The sequence below is a fragment of the Myodes glareolus genome, chromosome 23 (genome assembly GCF_982192425.1).
Source record: "Myodes glareolus chromosome 23, mMyoGla1.1, whole genome shotgun sequence".
NCBI classification, from domain to species: Eukaryota; Metazoa; Chordata; class Mammalia; order Rodentia; family Cricetidae; genus Myodes; species Myodes glareolus.
Window position 1 is genome coordinate 55,278,008 of NC_142048.1, and position 16,921 is coordinate 55,294,928.

Consider the following 16,921-nt stretch of genomic DNA (forward strand, 5'->3'; position numbering starts at 1 on the left):
CCTGCCTCAAAGGTTCAACAAAAGCTTTGTGGCTCAGCTGAGCCCCTAAGACCAATTCGATTTAACTTTCCCTGCCATTCAAGATGACCAAATAATTCAACGTAACTCCAAATTTGCTCAAGAAGCTTCCAAATGGGCAAAGCCAGTCACATAAATATTGTAATTCCCAAATGGTTCAACAGAACCCCAGTAGCCCAGAATAAACCAAAATACAATCACCAAAGGATGTTTGTCAAAACGCTCTAAGGTGAACAACAGCTCAGAAGAGCCTCCAACTAAAAGGAAGGTGAAGTTCAAAGGGCACCAATCCCAGAGACTCTCGCCAAATGGAGGTAAAGCAGCTGGAGCCGGCTGAAGTGGGAGGTAATGGCTCCAGCAGCTGCGGGAACTTTTCAGTTTTTCTACTTAGGGTCAACTTGCTACATGTGACTGGCTGGTTCGCCAACATTTTTTCTTGGTGTTGTTAGCCTCAGAGATTGGTCCCAGGAAACCCTAACAAGCTAGACTCAGTCACGCATCCTCAATACACTGATTACTCAGACAAGTAATAGTGACATGCAGAGAGAAGAGATCCATTCAGTGTGGCTACCTTGGGAAGAGGAACAAAGAAAGAGTTCAGTGTCCCAGTGTCCCCAACGCCTAATCCCACGTCCACCACCAGTGTTCTGATGTGAGCTTTAGGTTTAAACAGAGGGCAAGAGGAATACACAGCTAAGCAGTCCTGGGAAGGGTGTGTTCCGGCCCATCCTTAACGCATCATTGTCCTGGCTCTAGACACTCCTGCAAGGTGCTCTGAGAAGTTCACAGAATTGTTTGAAATCTCTTCTGAGAGACAAACTCCTCCTCTAGCTAAACACAGGCTTCATTCCTTTCCCTTCTCCCAGCATGAGATTCCTGGAGAAATTCTACTATCAGGGGGATCATTGTTTCAATAATCTGAGACCGACTTCAAAGGGAAAGGCACACGTGTCTCTATGAAGAATATCTTCGCTCTTGTCCAAACGGGTACAAGGAGAAATGACGAGGACACCTCTCTCCAGGTCTGTATAAGGCAGACCCCAGGCTGGAGCCCAGATTGTAGCCGTAAATGTGCACAGACACAGCCTAGAAGCCCAGGCAGCACTGTGGTCGCGAGAAGACAGTCACAGAGCAAGCATCTGGGTTCTAGACCTGGCAAGGTTTTTGCAAAGTGCTACTGCTGTAGAAAGACTGGCTTTCACTACCACTGGTACCAACTCTAGGCTCAAAACCCCAGCCTTGAAAGTTACTAGGCGTAAGGAATTGCCTATTCCACAGTATGCGGGACATATGCCAAGGGACACTGAACACTCTCATGGGCCAAAGTACGTGATGATCCTTGACATGGACCTCCTACCCATCAGTGAGGGACCCATGTCTGCAGCGAAAGGAAACATGCTCAGTTCTGCAGACTTTGTGGGCTCACGACAGTGCTGAGGGCGGCAACAACACAGGTCACCTTTGGAGATGCTGAGAACTTACCTTTATGGAAGCTGGTGAACAGGCAGGAGGACAGACTGTTGAGAGAAGCAGTTCGGCTGGTGAGGCAGAAGGACAGAAACCAGCTTTGCTTTGCAACTGTGCAATGATGCAATGGAGCTCAAAAGGCATTCTAGGCCTTGTACCCCATAGGAGCAGCAGGCAATACGCTGGCACATGACTTCTGGGCCATACTACAGGCAAGACATGGGACCCATAGGCCCAGAGACAGGACCAGAGTTGAGGGGTGGCCTGTGTAGTTAGCGAACTCTGGACCTGGAGAGTCAGAAGAGTCAGAAGAACAAAGGAAGAAGGTGGAAAGTCTCATATCCCCCCGAAGAAGAGCAGTGAAGAGGGCAGTGGGCCACCAGGAGCCCTGCCCGCTACCTGGGCTTCTGAGTCCTCTCTTATTTCAAGTATAGATGTAGAATTAAGGTGGTGAAGGAGTTCCCTGGTCTTTACCATTGTTTTCTGAGAAGTTTCTGAACACAGTGTTATTATGCCATGCTGTGATATCTGAGACAGGTGTGTGTGTGTGTGTGTGTGTGTGTGTGTGTGTGTGTGTGTGTGTGGAGGGCTAGCATGGCAGTAGAAGAGGGTCACGTGGGCCATTGTTTGGGCCTCTGTTTACTTTTCTGTCGTTTCTTTTCTGTCTGAGAGCTTCAAAACAAATACTCGGTGTATGAGCATGGCGCTCTGGTTATAGACTAGCAAGTTGCTGGAGCTGGGAGTCCAGCCTCTGGTTCCCAGGCTCCATGTACAAGGTATCCTTGGGCCATGAGGTCAGTGTGCAGCGCCATCACTGTGGGGGTTCACCTGCAGGAATGTCTGCTGTGTATTGACATACATCTCACACACACACACACACACACACACACACACACACACACAACTGCCATGTATACAGAGGAGGTACCTTCTTAGAATCCCACATTGTACGCACAGAAAAGCAGAGAAAAGGCAGGAACACCTTCAGCCAACATTCTAGTTTTGCTGTGGCCGGGTACCAAAAATGCTTAGGAAGCATTGTTTGCAGACACAAGGGGAAGCATCCAGAACCCTTCCTCCTTGCAGGGGTCCTACGGCAGCACAGTGACTCCACCTTCTTCAGCCTTCTTCAACACCAACACCTGAGCCCAGAATCCGGTCCCTCTTGAGCTATAAAGGCCGAGTCCACAGTGTCAAACAAATGTAAATCTTTCCTATTGCCTCTCTCCTTTGGCAGTACCACCTTGCTTCCTCTATAACATCCCACAGTGTCATAGACGCCAACTGCCCTTGAGTTTACGGTCCCTCTGTTAGTCTATCCCCAAGTTTCAGAGACAGAAACGAGAAGCCAAATCTGAGACTTCAGTCACAATTCAGCTCTTGAGCTTTGCAGCCCTGACAGACAAATTAAAAAATATATAGTATCTCCCCCCACCTCTCTCTCTCTCTCTCTCTCTCTCTCTCTCACACACACACACACACACACACACACACACACACACACACACACACACACAGTGCAGCATGGCCCAATGCCAGCCTTGCTGAGTCAGGACAGCATGTGGTAGGGCTGGCGTGTGGCCAAGGGCAGGCGAGGTGCCCTCCTGAGCCAGCCAGCAAGCGAGGCAGGATTGGAACATTGGCTGTCAGAAGCAATGCGTGAGTGAGAGTCAGTCCTGGGGACGGTCAAGGTCACCCTGAGCCATCCCACAGCATCTCCAGTATGTGCCTTATATCACAGCTGCGATGACTTACTCTAGCCCTGCCACTGAATTGACCAGGGTTACATCTGAACCTTGGTTGGTAACAGAGAAGAGTTGGCACACAATGACTTCTGAAAATATGGAATTCATTTCTCAGCATCTTTTCAAAGTTGCCAATCCCATATGGTCACTGTGACCCAGTCCCCCAGTCTCGTTGCTCTTCCCATTTTTTCAGGGACATTTCTCAGTAGTGCTGGAGGCTATGAGCTTCTCTAAGGAGTTGGGTGAGCCCATGGCTCAGCCTTCAACCCATAGCTCCGGACCTGCCTCTTTGTGAGAACTTGGGTACTGGTCATACCAAGGAGACGGGACAGGTTCCAGGTCTGGATCAAAGGACCGCTATATCCAAGTTGCCTGCCACTCTCCCTGGTGACAAATGCTGGCTGTTAAAGGACCAAGAAGACTGATGAACAGTTTCCATTACTGGCCAGATCCGCTCCTCCTGATGTCATACCTGAGTCTCTCATTTCATAAATTGCAGGGATCAGGAGTGACATTCTGCCTCTAAAGGATTCAAGGATACTGTTGCATGAGGTCACCTTTCTCTTACAGAAGTCTCGGAGGAGCAAATTCTATAAAGGGATCTAGACCAGTGTAGCATGCTGCATCCATCCAGGGTGGAGGGTAAACACGCTTAGAAGACATCTGGTCACACCTTTCTTTTACCCTGTCTGGGAACAAGAGTTCCAGTGTACACTGCAGATTTGATGGCGAGTGGGTTGGCTGGTACACCCTGAGAACGTGATTGTCACGTGATGTCAAATTAACGTGCCATGCGAGACTTTGGATGCAGCCCTTTCCGTGCCTGCCCTGAGCTTTCAATAGCAATTTTAACAAGAAGTTCTGATTCCCTATAAAGAGCAAATGCACCCCAGGGGCCATTTGGGGACGTGAGTGGTCCCCAGGGGTGTTTCTGTGTGCACCTGTATTGAATTTACCAGGGAAATCGGCACATTTTAAAATCTGTATATCAAGAATTTGTGGATGGGGGTGGAGAGATGGTTGAGTGGTTAACAGCACTGGCTGCTCTTCCAGAAGACTCTGTTTGGATTCTCTGCACACACACGGTGGTTTCCAATCAGTTTCTGGGGTTCTGTTGCCCTCTTCTGGCCTCTGTGGGCACCAGGCACAAACATTGTACACAGACATACATGCAGGCAAAACACCCACACACATAAAATAAGTTTGAACAACAGAATTTGTGGCTAATGAATTTATCTGGAAATGTTCTTTTCTTGTCTGGAAGGAACAGTTATGTCACAAAGGACACAGAGGACATCCAACATGGGGAAAAGTTCTCCAAAAATACTGTGTGGCAGGTACAATGGCCTCTCCGGTCGAGTGACACTCATGTCTGTCTGGAAAAAGCAGGTCAGGGAACACGAGGCACAGCCCTGTCCCCAGCCTGACCAGGATGTTTGTCACCTGGCAGGTGCCCTTGTTCACCTTGCTGCTTGCTCTGAATACTTGGTGACTCTAAGTTACACATTAATCCACAGGCCTTTTCCAGTAAAGAGGCACTCCGTGTTTGCCCACAAGAGTCAATAAGCTTACAGACCGTGTCCCTGTACATCCAATGTCATCAAAAGACGAAGACTCCTTTTGTGCCTGATCCAGTGATCTGGTTCTCCTGCCCCTTTTTGAATCTGAAGAGCAGCCATTCATTCCTTAAATCACCTCTGAAACCTGTTCTATTTGCTTTCTGCCTCCTTTATTAACAATCAACCAAGTTGGTAATTTTTCCACGGTTCATGTTGTGTGCGTGAGGGCCGAGTTTAAGGACCATAAAGCTGTATTTCTGTCCCTGAGAAGGAAAGGCAGACCAGAGCATGGCAGCTGCAGGACGACAGCACCCAGGGGACCGTCCAGTTCCATCCCAGCCACCCATAGGAGACACAGGTATGGATCCCATCTTAGAGGCCAGAAGACAAGGCCAGCTCCCACGAATCTTTCCTGGCTCACCAATCTGTTACTAACCCTCAGCACTTCAAGCTGATACCTCACAATGGGGTCCTTGCAGAGGTAATTAGTTAAAGTGAACTCACACTCAGGTAAAACGGGCACCGATCCAAAAGGCCTGTTTCTTTGGGAAGAGGGGAGACAGGTGCAGACACAGAACTCTAAAAGAGGCAGAGATCAAGTGTGCATCTAAGAACACAGAGACACGTGGATGGATGGAGCTGGAGAGACAGAAAGACCTCCTGGGAGATATGGGCTTTCTTGACTTTAGGCTTTGGGAGTACAGGACTGATAGAATAAATTTCTACTGTTTTAAGACACACCCCCCCCCGATAAATGGACCACTTGGATGCCCCAGTGCATTGGCATACACAGAGCCAATGTCTTCAAGGGTACATAGGTCTAGTGAACAGAGTGGGCTGTCCTGGAGCAGCCTAGAGCTGACTGCCCATTCTAGAAGGTTAAAAAAAAAAAGTTACACCAAAGTAGCTGTGTCAGTTCCAAAGATGTGTCCAGTTGCTGCAAATGTCTTGGATATCCTCCAAAATAATATTTGTAGCCTCTTCCGGCTCTGCGGGGAGCCAGGTTCCTTTTTCTAAGTCAGTGAACGCAAAGCTCATCAGTTTGCTTAAATAAGAATCAGCAAACCACAGCCTCCGGCAGGAGATGCCCACTCCAGTCTGGCTGCTTTCCTTTCGGCTGGGCTACATGCATTTTCCTCAGCATTCTTAACCCAGGGCTTGATCCCTGAGGGCACTGCCTTTATCAAGTGGTGTGGCTGAATCACTGCAGGCTCAGTTCAAGCCAGGATGGCCTCCAACGGGCCATGAAGGGCATTTCCGATTCAGTGCAATGCCACACAATGCCTGTGCCCATGTCCCTGAGTTCGTCCCCTAGGGGACAGATGGTGTGACAACCACATGGACATGGACAGAGAAGACCAAGCCCTCGCAGCCTGTGGACATCCCTTTCTTCCAGGTCACAGGGCCAGGGCTGAGCACAGCTGTCAGTGTTCCTGGTCAGAGGGAGGCGTCTGGGCTGGGGCTGCAGGTCTTCTTTGTAATTCTGCCATGCAGTCCTGTTATACAAACTGTAAGTAAAAAGCTGGCCTTTAGACCAAGGGACTTTGCAAGGGCACCTTCACCTGTACTCCTGCCCTAGAGACCCACCAGTGACCTTGATCACTGTGTGGGAGCCCAGAATTCCTATTCCTTAGTGGTTTTGCCAGAAAAGTCAAAATTGCTTCCAAATCTGACCATGAGAACCACAGGATGCCTTGGTCCTCTCCACAGATGAATTCCTTTCCTACGTGGTCTTCAAAGACCTCCGAGGGCCACTGCACAGGAGAGCAAGGCCGCCACTCACTCCCCATCATCACCAGGCCTTTATAGTCCAAGACCACAGTCGCACACCGGAGAGCCATGGGCAGCTGCTTCGAGTCTCTGTAGGCTCCTGGGGGCTCAGGCCCGCTGCTCCTATTGTGACTAGACTGCCCGGTTGCTATAAAAGTCTCCCTCTGCAGGAGACACAAAGCTCACTCTCAGAGCTGCCTCGATAAATTATGCTTGTTAGAATGAAATACATGGACATTAGAAAAAAAACTCAGACGTAGGTGTACGAAAATGCGGTAAAAGGCCAGTTTCCTCTCCCAGGTAACGTAGGTGTAAGAGGTCGTATTAGGCCTGTGACATAAAGTCTGGGGTCATAGCTCAGCTCCCTAAAGGGCCAGCTGAGAGAGCTTGCTTCTGCCCCTTGCCCTTGGGCCCCACACAAAGCTCCTTCCATCCCTGAGGTGATATTTTTTCTGTCCTGGGTCCCTGCCTGGAGAGCAGTAGTCACTAGTCTGGACGTTCTCTTGTTCTCCGCAAGTTGTAATCAATGTCTCTGTCTTGGACAAGTCCCTCAGGCAACTCTGGGCACAGCACACCTGACTTGGGGACCTCAGCAGGGTGGATCACACATCTTGAGTTACTGAATTTCTTCCCTACTTCTCTGACTGACCTTCTCCCTGCTGCCGTCTGCCCCTCCGCCTTTGGCTAAGGGCTCCGCCTGCTGCTCTGACTTGGCCCCAGCCAGTCTGTGTTTAAACTCCCGTTCCTCAGCTGGGGTGCTCTAAGGCACAACCATTTTCTTGTATCCCCCTCCCTCCAATAGATCGCCTTTGGCCTCTATTTTCAATACTTTGATGAAATGACCAATGCAGGTGAATGCCGTTTATGACTTCTTCTTCCTCTGGCCACATTCTTCCAGACTCTACAGATCAGGGCATCTGGCATTTATTCTTCTTGGTCCCATTTCTTCATCCTGTCCCAGGTCTCCAGATCTGCCCGTCCTTAGGGCTAGCTGGGCTCATAGCCCACCCTCCTCCCACCAGCCTGTGCCGGCACTTCCTGAGACATGAAGCTCCTGAGCTTTCTACTGTCTTAGTGTGGACCACTGATGCAAATGACCACAGACGATGTGACCTGAGTGTCATTCTCACAGTGCTTAGGGCTGAAAGCCCACGGTCAAGAAGTCAGGAGATAAGGTGTGGGGACTCCCTGGAACAGCAGTTCTGAGTTTGGAGGTGAGGCAGGCGCGTCTTGGTGGGCCCTCATTTGATAGAAAAGGATCACTCAAGTCCCTTGCCACTTCTCATATGGCATCGATCCCATCAGGCGCTCCACCCTTGCGACCTACACTTACCCCATCTCAGCCCTGGTGGCCCCACCAGTGGCACCATCAGTTTGAGTGAGAATTGAATGGGAGCATTTGAAGGACACACATCTTCATGGCATAGCACCATCTTTGTGCTAGACTGGAGTATGGACGTACCTAGGCACAGAGAGCTGCTGGCCATCTGCTGGTCTGGAGTTGGGACATGGCTGTGCTGCTGCTGAAGGGGCTCTGCTGGCTGCAGCAGGACTGGGGAGTGAGTGGGTGTAAAGTCTCCCATTTCCACACGCTACGGACTTCATACTTGGTATCTCCGTTAATCAACACACTGCACCCCAAACAAGGGCATGTCTTACACCTCTCTTTGCCTAAGGAGACCTGGGTGTGAAAAGCAAAAATGGCTTTCAAAAGTCTAAACAGGCAACAGTTGGAAGAGCCGGAAAGCTCCCCCCCTGCACCAGAACACCCGCCTCTCGTCTCATTCCTTTTGTTCTCAAACACACAAGGCCCAGGATTCAGGATCAGGACCGAGACTATGTGTGTGGTAAGCCACAATCAACCCGGCTACAACAAGCAGGTTGGATTGGAAGATAAATACTGTTTCCTGTTGGAAAATCAGTACAGTGCTCCATAAAGTTGCTTCTCTGTGGATATTTGGCTGGAAAATCTCATTATTGGTCAACAGGCTGTAAAAAAGACACCAGGAGGGTGGAGTGAACAGAAGCATCTCGGTTCTGGGGCCAGAATTCTGGATTCTACCGCTGTTACAGAGAACACCCTGTAAAAGTAGAATACGCTGGTACCTAGAACTGTGGGACATTCTTCACAAGGACTGTCGCCTTCAAGGGACCAGACCACTTCATTCACAAAGGTTAGCATAGTAGTACAGCCTGGTCATTGCACACACACGCACAGATACAGTGGAAACAGGAGATGGCCCCTGGCTCTCCATTCTGTACCTATAAAAACCTACTGGTTAGGGGGCTGCAGAGGTGGCTCATTGTCTGCTCTTACAGAGGCCTGGGGTTCGATTCCCACCACCCACATCCTGATTCACAGCCATCTGTAACTCTAGTTCCAATTTATCTGATGCCCTCTCTCTTCTCTGCGTGCCAGGCATGTGTGTGATACAGAGAAACACATATGCAGGCAGAACACCCATGCACATTAAAATAAAATAAAATAATTTTTAAATCTACTGGTTACTAAAACACGAAATTAATTTCCATAATAGGTTGCAAAGAATGGCTGGAAAATGTTCATTAAAATGTGCCTGGGAATTTTTGCCTCTGGACAGAACAGGATATCAGGGTCCTAATGTACCTGAGTGATTAACAATAGACAATCATAAGAAAGGACAGTTTTGAGGAATAGAGCGACAGTGGAGAGTATGCCCTGAGAAAAACTGACAAGGTAGAGGGGAAACTCCCCACCACATCCTGGACAGAGAGCAGCTCTATGCCTGTCACAGAAGCCAAATGTACCCATGAAACCATGTCCACAGTGGAAATCCAAGTTCTACCTAGCATTGCTGGTAATCAGTGGCAATCACTTAACCAAATAACACAATTCTTCATAAAACAGAAGGGTAGACACTGATTCTAGGAGGCCAGAGTTCGCCGGTCACCCCACTAGATAAACAAAATTAGTGAAACCCCAGAGCGATCCTCTCACAGTAAGGATTCTTACCAAGCAAGCAACAGTAATTTACTAGGATCATTCATCAGAACCAAGTGGGGCCATCCCAGCAACGCAGGGTTCACTCAACATTTGATCACTCAAGGCTACTCACATGTTAATGAAGAGTAAAAGAACAAGCATGATCACCTCAATAGGCATTTAACTCATTTCAGCATCCGTCCCAATGTTTTTGGCTGTGAGCCTAACCTTTAATGACTGAGTCATCTCTCCGGTCCCATCCCTAATTTAGAAAGATTCACAGAAAACACAGAATAAATAGGAACTTTCTCAACTTGATGAAGAGTATCTATGAGAAACACGGCCAGTACCACGTAGAAGGATGAAGGACCGGGGCACTGGAACGTCCTCTGTCCTTTCTGCATTCCAATAGAGGTCACTAGGTGGTATGATGAGCCAAGAAAAGTAATAAAAGTGTGTTGCAGAGGAGGAAATGGAAGGCTTGATTTATGGAGAGTGTGACCACCTCTGCAAAATTTCCTACGAGTCTATGGGAAAGCAGCGTCAGAACTATTAGTAGACTCAAAGTCGTAGGATACAAGGTAAACATTAAATGCTAAGCAATCAGAGACAAACAAAGCAAACACACAAAAAATCCTTGATGGGATGTAGAGATGTCTGAGAGGTTAAGAAGGCTGGCTGCTCCTGCAGAGGACCAGGGTTCAATTCCCAGCATCTGCGTGGCAGCTCACAAGCATCTTTGGCTCTAGTTCCAGGGATCTGATGTCCTCTTTGGCCTCTGTGGGCACCAAGCACACAAGACATATACAGACACACATGCAGGCAAAACATTCATATACATAAAACATAATGTTTAAAGATCCACGATAGGCAAGTTGGTAAACACCTATAATGCCAGAACTGGAGAAACAAAGGAAGGAGGATCAAGAGTTTAGCGCTGGATAAACAGCTCAGCTGGGAAAATGTTTTGTTATACAAGCAGGAAGGTCTGAGTTTGATCCCCAGAACCTATAAAAACATGGTTTCTGAGTCAGGTGGTGGTGGCACACGCCTTTAATTCCAGCACTCAGGAGGCAGAGGAAGGCAGATCTCTGTGAGTTCGAGGCCAGCCTGGTCTACAAGAGCTAGTTCCAGGACAGGCTCCAAAGCTACAGGGAAACCCTGTCTCAAAAAAACAAAAAAAGAAAAGAAAACAAAAAAAAAAGGGTTGGTTTCTGTTTGTTTGCTTTGCTTTGCTTGTTTTTTTAATCCATGCATGGCATCAAATACTTTTAATTCCAGCTCTAGGAAGGTGGGGAGATAAAAAAAATCTCTGGGGCTAGCAGGCCAGACAGCGATAGTCAAATAAAAAACCCACTTTCAACAAGTTGAAGGTCTCCTAGGGAGGCTTACACACACACACACACACACACACACACACACACACACACACACACACAAGAAACCCTGCTCCAGATCTAAAATCCATTGAAATAGGATGAAATGCTGAGGAATAGGTCTTGCTGTCTGTACACCACTCCTGACACTGAGTATTGTAAAATATTGCTGAGATAATCTAAGGCCTGTGTAATAATTAAAAGATGCTGACCATATCCACAGACTAGGAGATGGAAGACTGTAAAAATATTTACTCTCCAAAATGCTTTATAGATTCAATGTAAGCCCAATTAAAACTCAGCATTTCAGGAGAACTGTTCTAAAATTCACATGCAAATGAGAAGGCAGAATAAACTAATGATTTTGAAGAAGAAGGGAACATTTGAATATTCATACTACCTGACTTCAAGTATTGCATAATTGAATTATTGCATATTTTACTATCATAAAGAAGGATGGTATTGGCCAGGGATGTTGGCACCACTTAAATCCCAGCTCTCAGGAGGCAGAGGCAGGTGGATCTCTGAGTTTGAGGTTAGCCTGGTCTACAGGGCAAGTTCCAAGACAGCCAGAGCTACACAGAAGTTCCAGGATAGCCTGTCCTGGGGGGAAAAGTGTGATATTAACTTTAAAGAGAAATGAATTGAACAAAACAGAGTCAATAAACAGCCCCACACATGCACAATCAATGGATTGCCACCACAAAGACAAGACACCAGCAGTAGAATCATTAGTAAACAGCAGTAGGACAACAGCACACCATTACCACATACACACACATGTAGGGTCTTCAGTATGCAGAGCTAGGACAACTGCACATGTTACCACATACATACACACATGCAGAGTGTTCAGTGGACAGAGCTAGTACAACAGCACCCTGTTACCATATACATACACACACATGTAGGGTCTTCAGTGTGCAGAGCTAGGACAACTGCACATGTTACCACATACATACACACATGCAGAGATCTCTGCACCGCAACCATTTACTCAGAATGCTGACCAATAGGCCACTATTAGTCACAATTAATGACCAAATCATTATGCACCTGAATAAAGCATCACTAATTTTAAATGGATCATGTTCCTAAACACTAAATTACCTTTGAAGTAGTTCCTAGAATAAAATCTGTGACATCAGACTGGACAAATACAACACCAGAAGCATAAGAAGGGGGCATTATCTCCAACTTAAGAAGCCTGCTCTTTGAAAGGAGATTCTAATAATAGAAGGGAACACAAGTCCCAGGCTGAAAATAAATATCTACAAACCGCACATCTGATAAGGGACCCTTATCTGGATTATTTAAGGAATTCTTGAAACAACAATTGGAAAAGCAAACATCTCAAACAGGAAGGAAAGAGGGAGGGAGGAAGGAAGGAAGGAAATTAGAACATACACTTCAGCAGAGAAGTCATTTGGATGGCCAAAACACACTAAACCTCACTTAAAATCATTCGTTGTTAGGGAAATTCAAATTTAATCAGTGGGATATCCCTGCAGATCTACTAAACCGCCTAACCTTTAAAAACTGGTGAACATTGTTGAAGTGTGGGACTAGAACCTCCGTGTGCCGTCAGCGGGCGGGAAACGATGCGATCACTTTGGGAAAATGCTTCCCAGTTTCTTTAAAAGTTAAGTGAATATCTGCCACGTGAAACAGCCGTTCTGCTCCAGAGAGAAATGAGAGCATGGGATGCTGAAATGGCTTAGATGTAAAGGCATTTGCAGTCAAACCTGATGATCTGAGACCAACTCCTGGGACTCATATCAGAGCAAAGAGAGACTCCTACGGATTGTAAATGTGCTACACACACACACACACACACACACACACGCACACACACAAAAGGAGAGAGATGAATTCTACAGGTTGCATACGCACGTGCACATATGCATGCACACACACACAATACACAACGTTAAAAAAAAAAAAGTCCAAGCTACCTCCTTAATCGGCCACTGCTGTGCTGCCTGTGTGCTCTTTCAGTGGGGACCTGGTGACTCATGAAGTGGCAGCAGAGAAGACTCTGGTACGCGCCATGGCCGAGAAACCCAAGGAAGGAGTAGAGACTAAGAATGGTGGTATTAATTCGAAGGTGGCAGGCAGATGGTTCTTTGGCACAGGTTAAGATGAAGAGACAGATGCCACTTCGTGAACTAAGGAAAGCCTACTGTGAATGGCAAGGTTTAACAAGGAGCAGGTCAGATGCCGGTGTAATGGACTGACACAGCTGCACAGTTGGACAAGGGGGACGAGGAAATGGTTGATGTGTTCCCGCAGCAGGCAGGAGGTATCTTGCTACTTTACTCCAGAATTTTGCAACAACTCAAGAATACATTCGCAATTAGAAAGCCGCAGTTTGGTTCCACCACAGCCTGACTACCTCAGTATAGTTTTTTCTGTTCTTCCATTTTCCTGTCCCTATCTCATTATTGTACATTAAGTAACTGGCGTATGTGCACAAGAATATTGCAGTTTATTTCTTTTTCTATTTTTAAACTAAATGCCCCGATGTTTTGTTTTGGTTGCTATCAGGTGGGGCTGGTTCTGGGAAACCATCCCTCTTTCTCCAACAGTAGCAGGCTCAGCAGCTCTTATCTGTATATTCCAGTAAGTTATTTTGTTCTCATTTTTTAACAGAAGAACCCAACAACATAAAATTCTTGCACACTGGCTTTGTCAAGGTTTCTATTGCTGTGAAGAGACACCATGACCATGGCAACTCTTATAAATGAAAAAATGTAATTGAGGTGGTGGCTACAGCTTCAGAGGTTCAGTTCCTTAACATCAGGGTGGGGAGCATGGCAGTGTGCAGGCAGATGTGGTGCTGGAAAAGCAGCTGAGAGCTCTACATCTTATAGGCACCAGGAAGTGAACTGTAACACTGGGAGGTGTCGTGAGCACAGGAGAACTCAAAGTCACCCCCACAGTGGCACACTTCCTCCAACAAGGCCACACCTACTCCAACAAGGCCACACCCACTTCACCAAGGCCACACCTACTCCAACAAAGTCACACCTCCTAATATGCCACTCCCTATGAGCTTCTAGGGGCTAATTACATTCAAATATAATGTTCGATTGGAGAATTTTAATGTTTTCCATTCATCATTATAAGATCAAAAATAATTTTGTAACTCTTTTGTGCATAGCTGTTACATGTAGGACAATCTGTAAATTACTCTTGAACAAAATGATCCCAGATAGTTTTCTCTTCCAGTCAGCCATCTTGTTTAAATAAGCTTCCTGTTTAAAATAAAAAAAATGAAGTTCAAAAGAAATGAAAGCATATCCTCGTATGATAATTTGTGCGTAAATGATCCATAAGAGTTCACTTCACCGCCTATTTTCCAATTAAAAAAAAAGAGCCTGATGTCCACCAATAGATAATATATATCCATACAATGGAATATACTGAGCAAAAATGAAAATATGCTGGTTGAAAAGGCCAAGCAAAAAATGTGTACACTATAGATTTGCTTTTAGACGCAATGCTAGAAAATACAGGAGAGTCTGTAGTGGCAGAAGCTGTTTTCTGGAACGTGGGAACTCGGGAGGAGAGACACAAGGAGCAGGAAGGATGAGCCAAGGGCCCAGGGAACTTTCTGGATGTGCGGTGTCTTCTGACTGCAGTGGCATCACGGGTATACACGTAGGTCTCAGGTATGACAAAACCTAGCATGCTAGCCTGTCCACATATTGATAAGACTATCAAAACCACGAACAAAGAGAAACCAAACATAATGTTGGTTTGTTCCACACCCAGGACAAGCTGCTTTGAAACAAAAACAGGAGGTTCACAGCTAATGTGTCCAGATGGAGAAGTGGCAGTGGGGACAATGTAGAACTGGCTCTGTCCAGTGGCCTTGTCTCTACCCCATCTCCATAAGTCACCCCAGTTTGTTCCTGATGAGAGAAACCACCTGCTTTCCTTCCTAGGACCTCCCGCCGTGTGGGGCTGAGACATCTCCCCCGCCTTTCCTAGCTCAGGGCACATCGAACATGGAATACTTATCTGATTGTTTCTTACCCACTTTCCATTTCTGCCATAGAAACCTTTTTTTTGTACCAGTAACTTGTTTAAAGATTTTAAAGTGACCTCCAGCCACCAATCGTCCACCGCCCTCCACATCTGCTTCTTCCTTGCTCCATTTTCCAACTCAAAACCAGGCAGCGAATGCACTTTAGTAAACCAAATGTCTAACGGGAGGCATCTTTACTGGGGCACCCAGTAAAAAGATTGTACTGAGAATGGGGTGGAGGGGACCGAGGTCTGGGCTTACAGGAGCCAGAGGACCTGGATGACGCCACCTAGTCGAGGCAGAGCTGGCTTTTGGTCATCTGAGCTCTGGCCACACCCTAGAAGCCAGAGAAGCTTCCTTTCATGCAGGTAGGGTACGGGTGTCATTCAGGTAACTGGAAACTGCGTCTCTTCTTCAAAATTCCACGGGTGCACAGGCGGCAGCTGCAGCTGACATGCAGGAGCCTGCAAACGGCTTGACCACCTCCCATGATCCTGACTTAGAACCCTAGGAAATGGAGGGCAGAAACGCCAGAGCTCTGTCTACTTGGCTGGCAGGGAGTGTGCCCATGGAGGAGTGTATGAATATCCACGACATTGTTGGAACCCGTGTTTCTTCCTAAGAAAGAGCAGAAAATTAATAAGGCAAATATTCTTCCCAAGTGCATGATGGTGTTTATAGGACTGAAGCAGCCTTGGGAATTTGGGGTGCTCTCTGGCTTCTGAAGCATTTGGCTGTGTTTCAGGGGAGTGCCGTGATTCTGATTTGGAAGCAGGCTTATCTGTTCAAGCTTTAATTCCCTTTCAAGATTATTCCCATGACATTCATTTCTCCGAAATTAACATATTTGTTAACTCCACCTTCAAACGAATGACCTTAAAGAATTCCAGTAATGACCTTGTGTGCTTCCAAGAATCTGGGTTGCACTGGCCCAGCAAAAGGGAGTGACTCCCTGTCCTTTCCCATCAGTATGTTGAGGTAAGGGTGTCTGGGGCAGATTCTCTTCTTGGGGTTTGGCCAACTGCTGCATAGCTGCATCCTGTGCTTGGTCTGCAAGGTGTGTGTGTGTGTGTGTGTGTGTGTGTGTGTGTGTGTTTGCCTATGACCTTGCAAAGTGTTCTGAAACAAGAGATAAGGAAGCTTTGGTCCTGGAGAACACACAAGGCTGCTTTCAGGGAGTTGTGTGGAAACCAGATTGCAGAGGGAATGGCATAGACTTGCACCGTGAACCTCCATGCCATGGGGAATGGCCTCAGTTATTTCCTTCGTGGATTTTAAATCTTTAAAAAAAAACGCGCCCAAGAATAAAGAGTCTAAAAACGATGTCTGCAGAGGAGGGTAGAAAACAGCCAAATTGCACCTGACCAGGGCGCCAGATCTTGTACTCCTTTTATTTTTACAGCACTCTACACCAGGACGGCAGAGAAATTTCCTTGAGCATACTGGAGTCTGAACTAGTCAGTCAGACTTGCCTCACCCAGCTCGGTCCCGCCCCCAAAGGCCCCGCCCCATTCAGGCTAGGCCCCGCCCGCCCCCAAGCCACGCCCCCATCCGCAGCCTCCTTCTCGGCCCAGAACCGCAGCGAGCGCTGGCTGCGGCTCTGCTGCCTCTGCCGGGATGTGACCTTCACTGCCGCCTGGCCAGGATGACCGGATCCCCTGTCCCGCGGCATCCGCGGCTCGCCTCAACCTCCCGGGTGCTTTGACTGCACGTTCCCGGCTGCCCGGCTCCCCAGCCAGGGCCTCGCCATGCCGCCACCGCCCGGGCCCGTCGCCGCCCTGGGCACTGCGCTTCTGCTGCTCCTGCTGGCCTCCGAGTCTTCCCACAGTGAGTACCGCTCGGGCCCCCAGACCCCACCACCCCCTGGAGTGGGACACCAGGCCTGCACCCGACCTCAGCATCCTGGTGTGGAGTATCCCAGACACCCAGGCATCCTTGTCCCGGACCTCTGGGCTCTAGACATCACAGCCCCGGAGCATCCCAGACACACT

At 47.7% G+C, this 16,921-nt stretch overlaps 1 protein-coding gene and 1 pseudogene across 1 annotated transcript in view; both read left to right on the forward strand.

Annotated features, from left to right (window-relative positions):
* The first annotated feature begins 12,889 nt into the window (after positions 1 to 12,889).
* LOC146890538 (small ubiquitin-related modifier 3 pseudogene) lies at positions 12,890 to 14,185 on the forward strand (annotated as a pseudogene).
* Positions 14,186 to 16,489: 2,304 nt separating this feature from the next.
* Gas6 (growth arrest specific 6) overlaps positions 16,490 to 16,921 on the forward strand; it is a 31,367-nt gene continuing 30,935 nt past the window's right edge. The window contains exon 1 of the mRNA XM_048456239.3: positions 16,490 to 16,757. Coding sequence (XP_048312196.1) covers positions 16,679 to 16,757 — 79 coding nt within the window. The 5' untranslated portion in view covers positions 16,490 to 16,678. The remainder of the gene's footprint in view (positions 16,758 to 16,921) is intronic.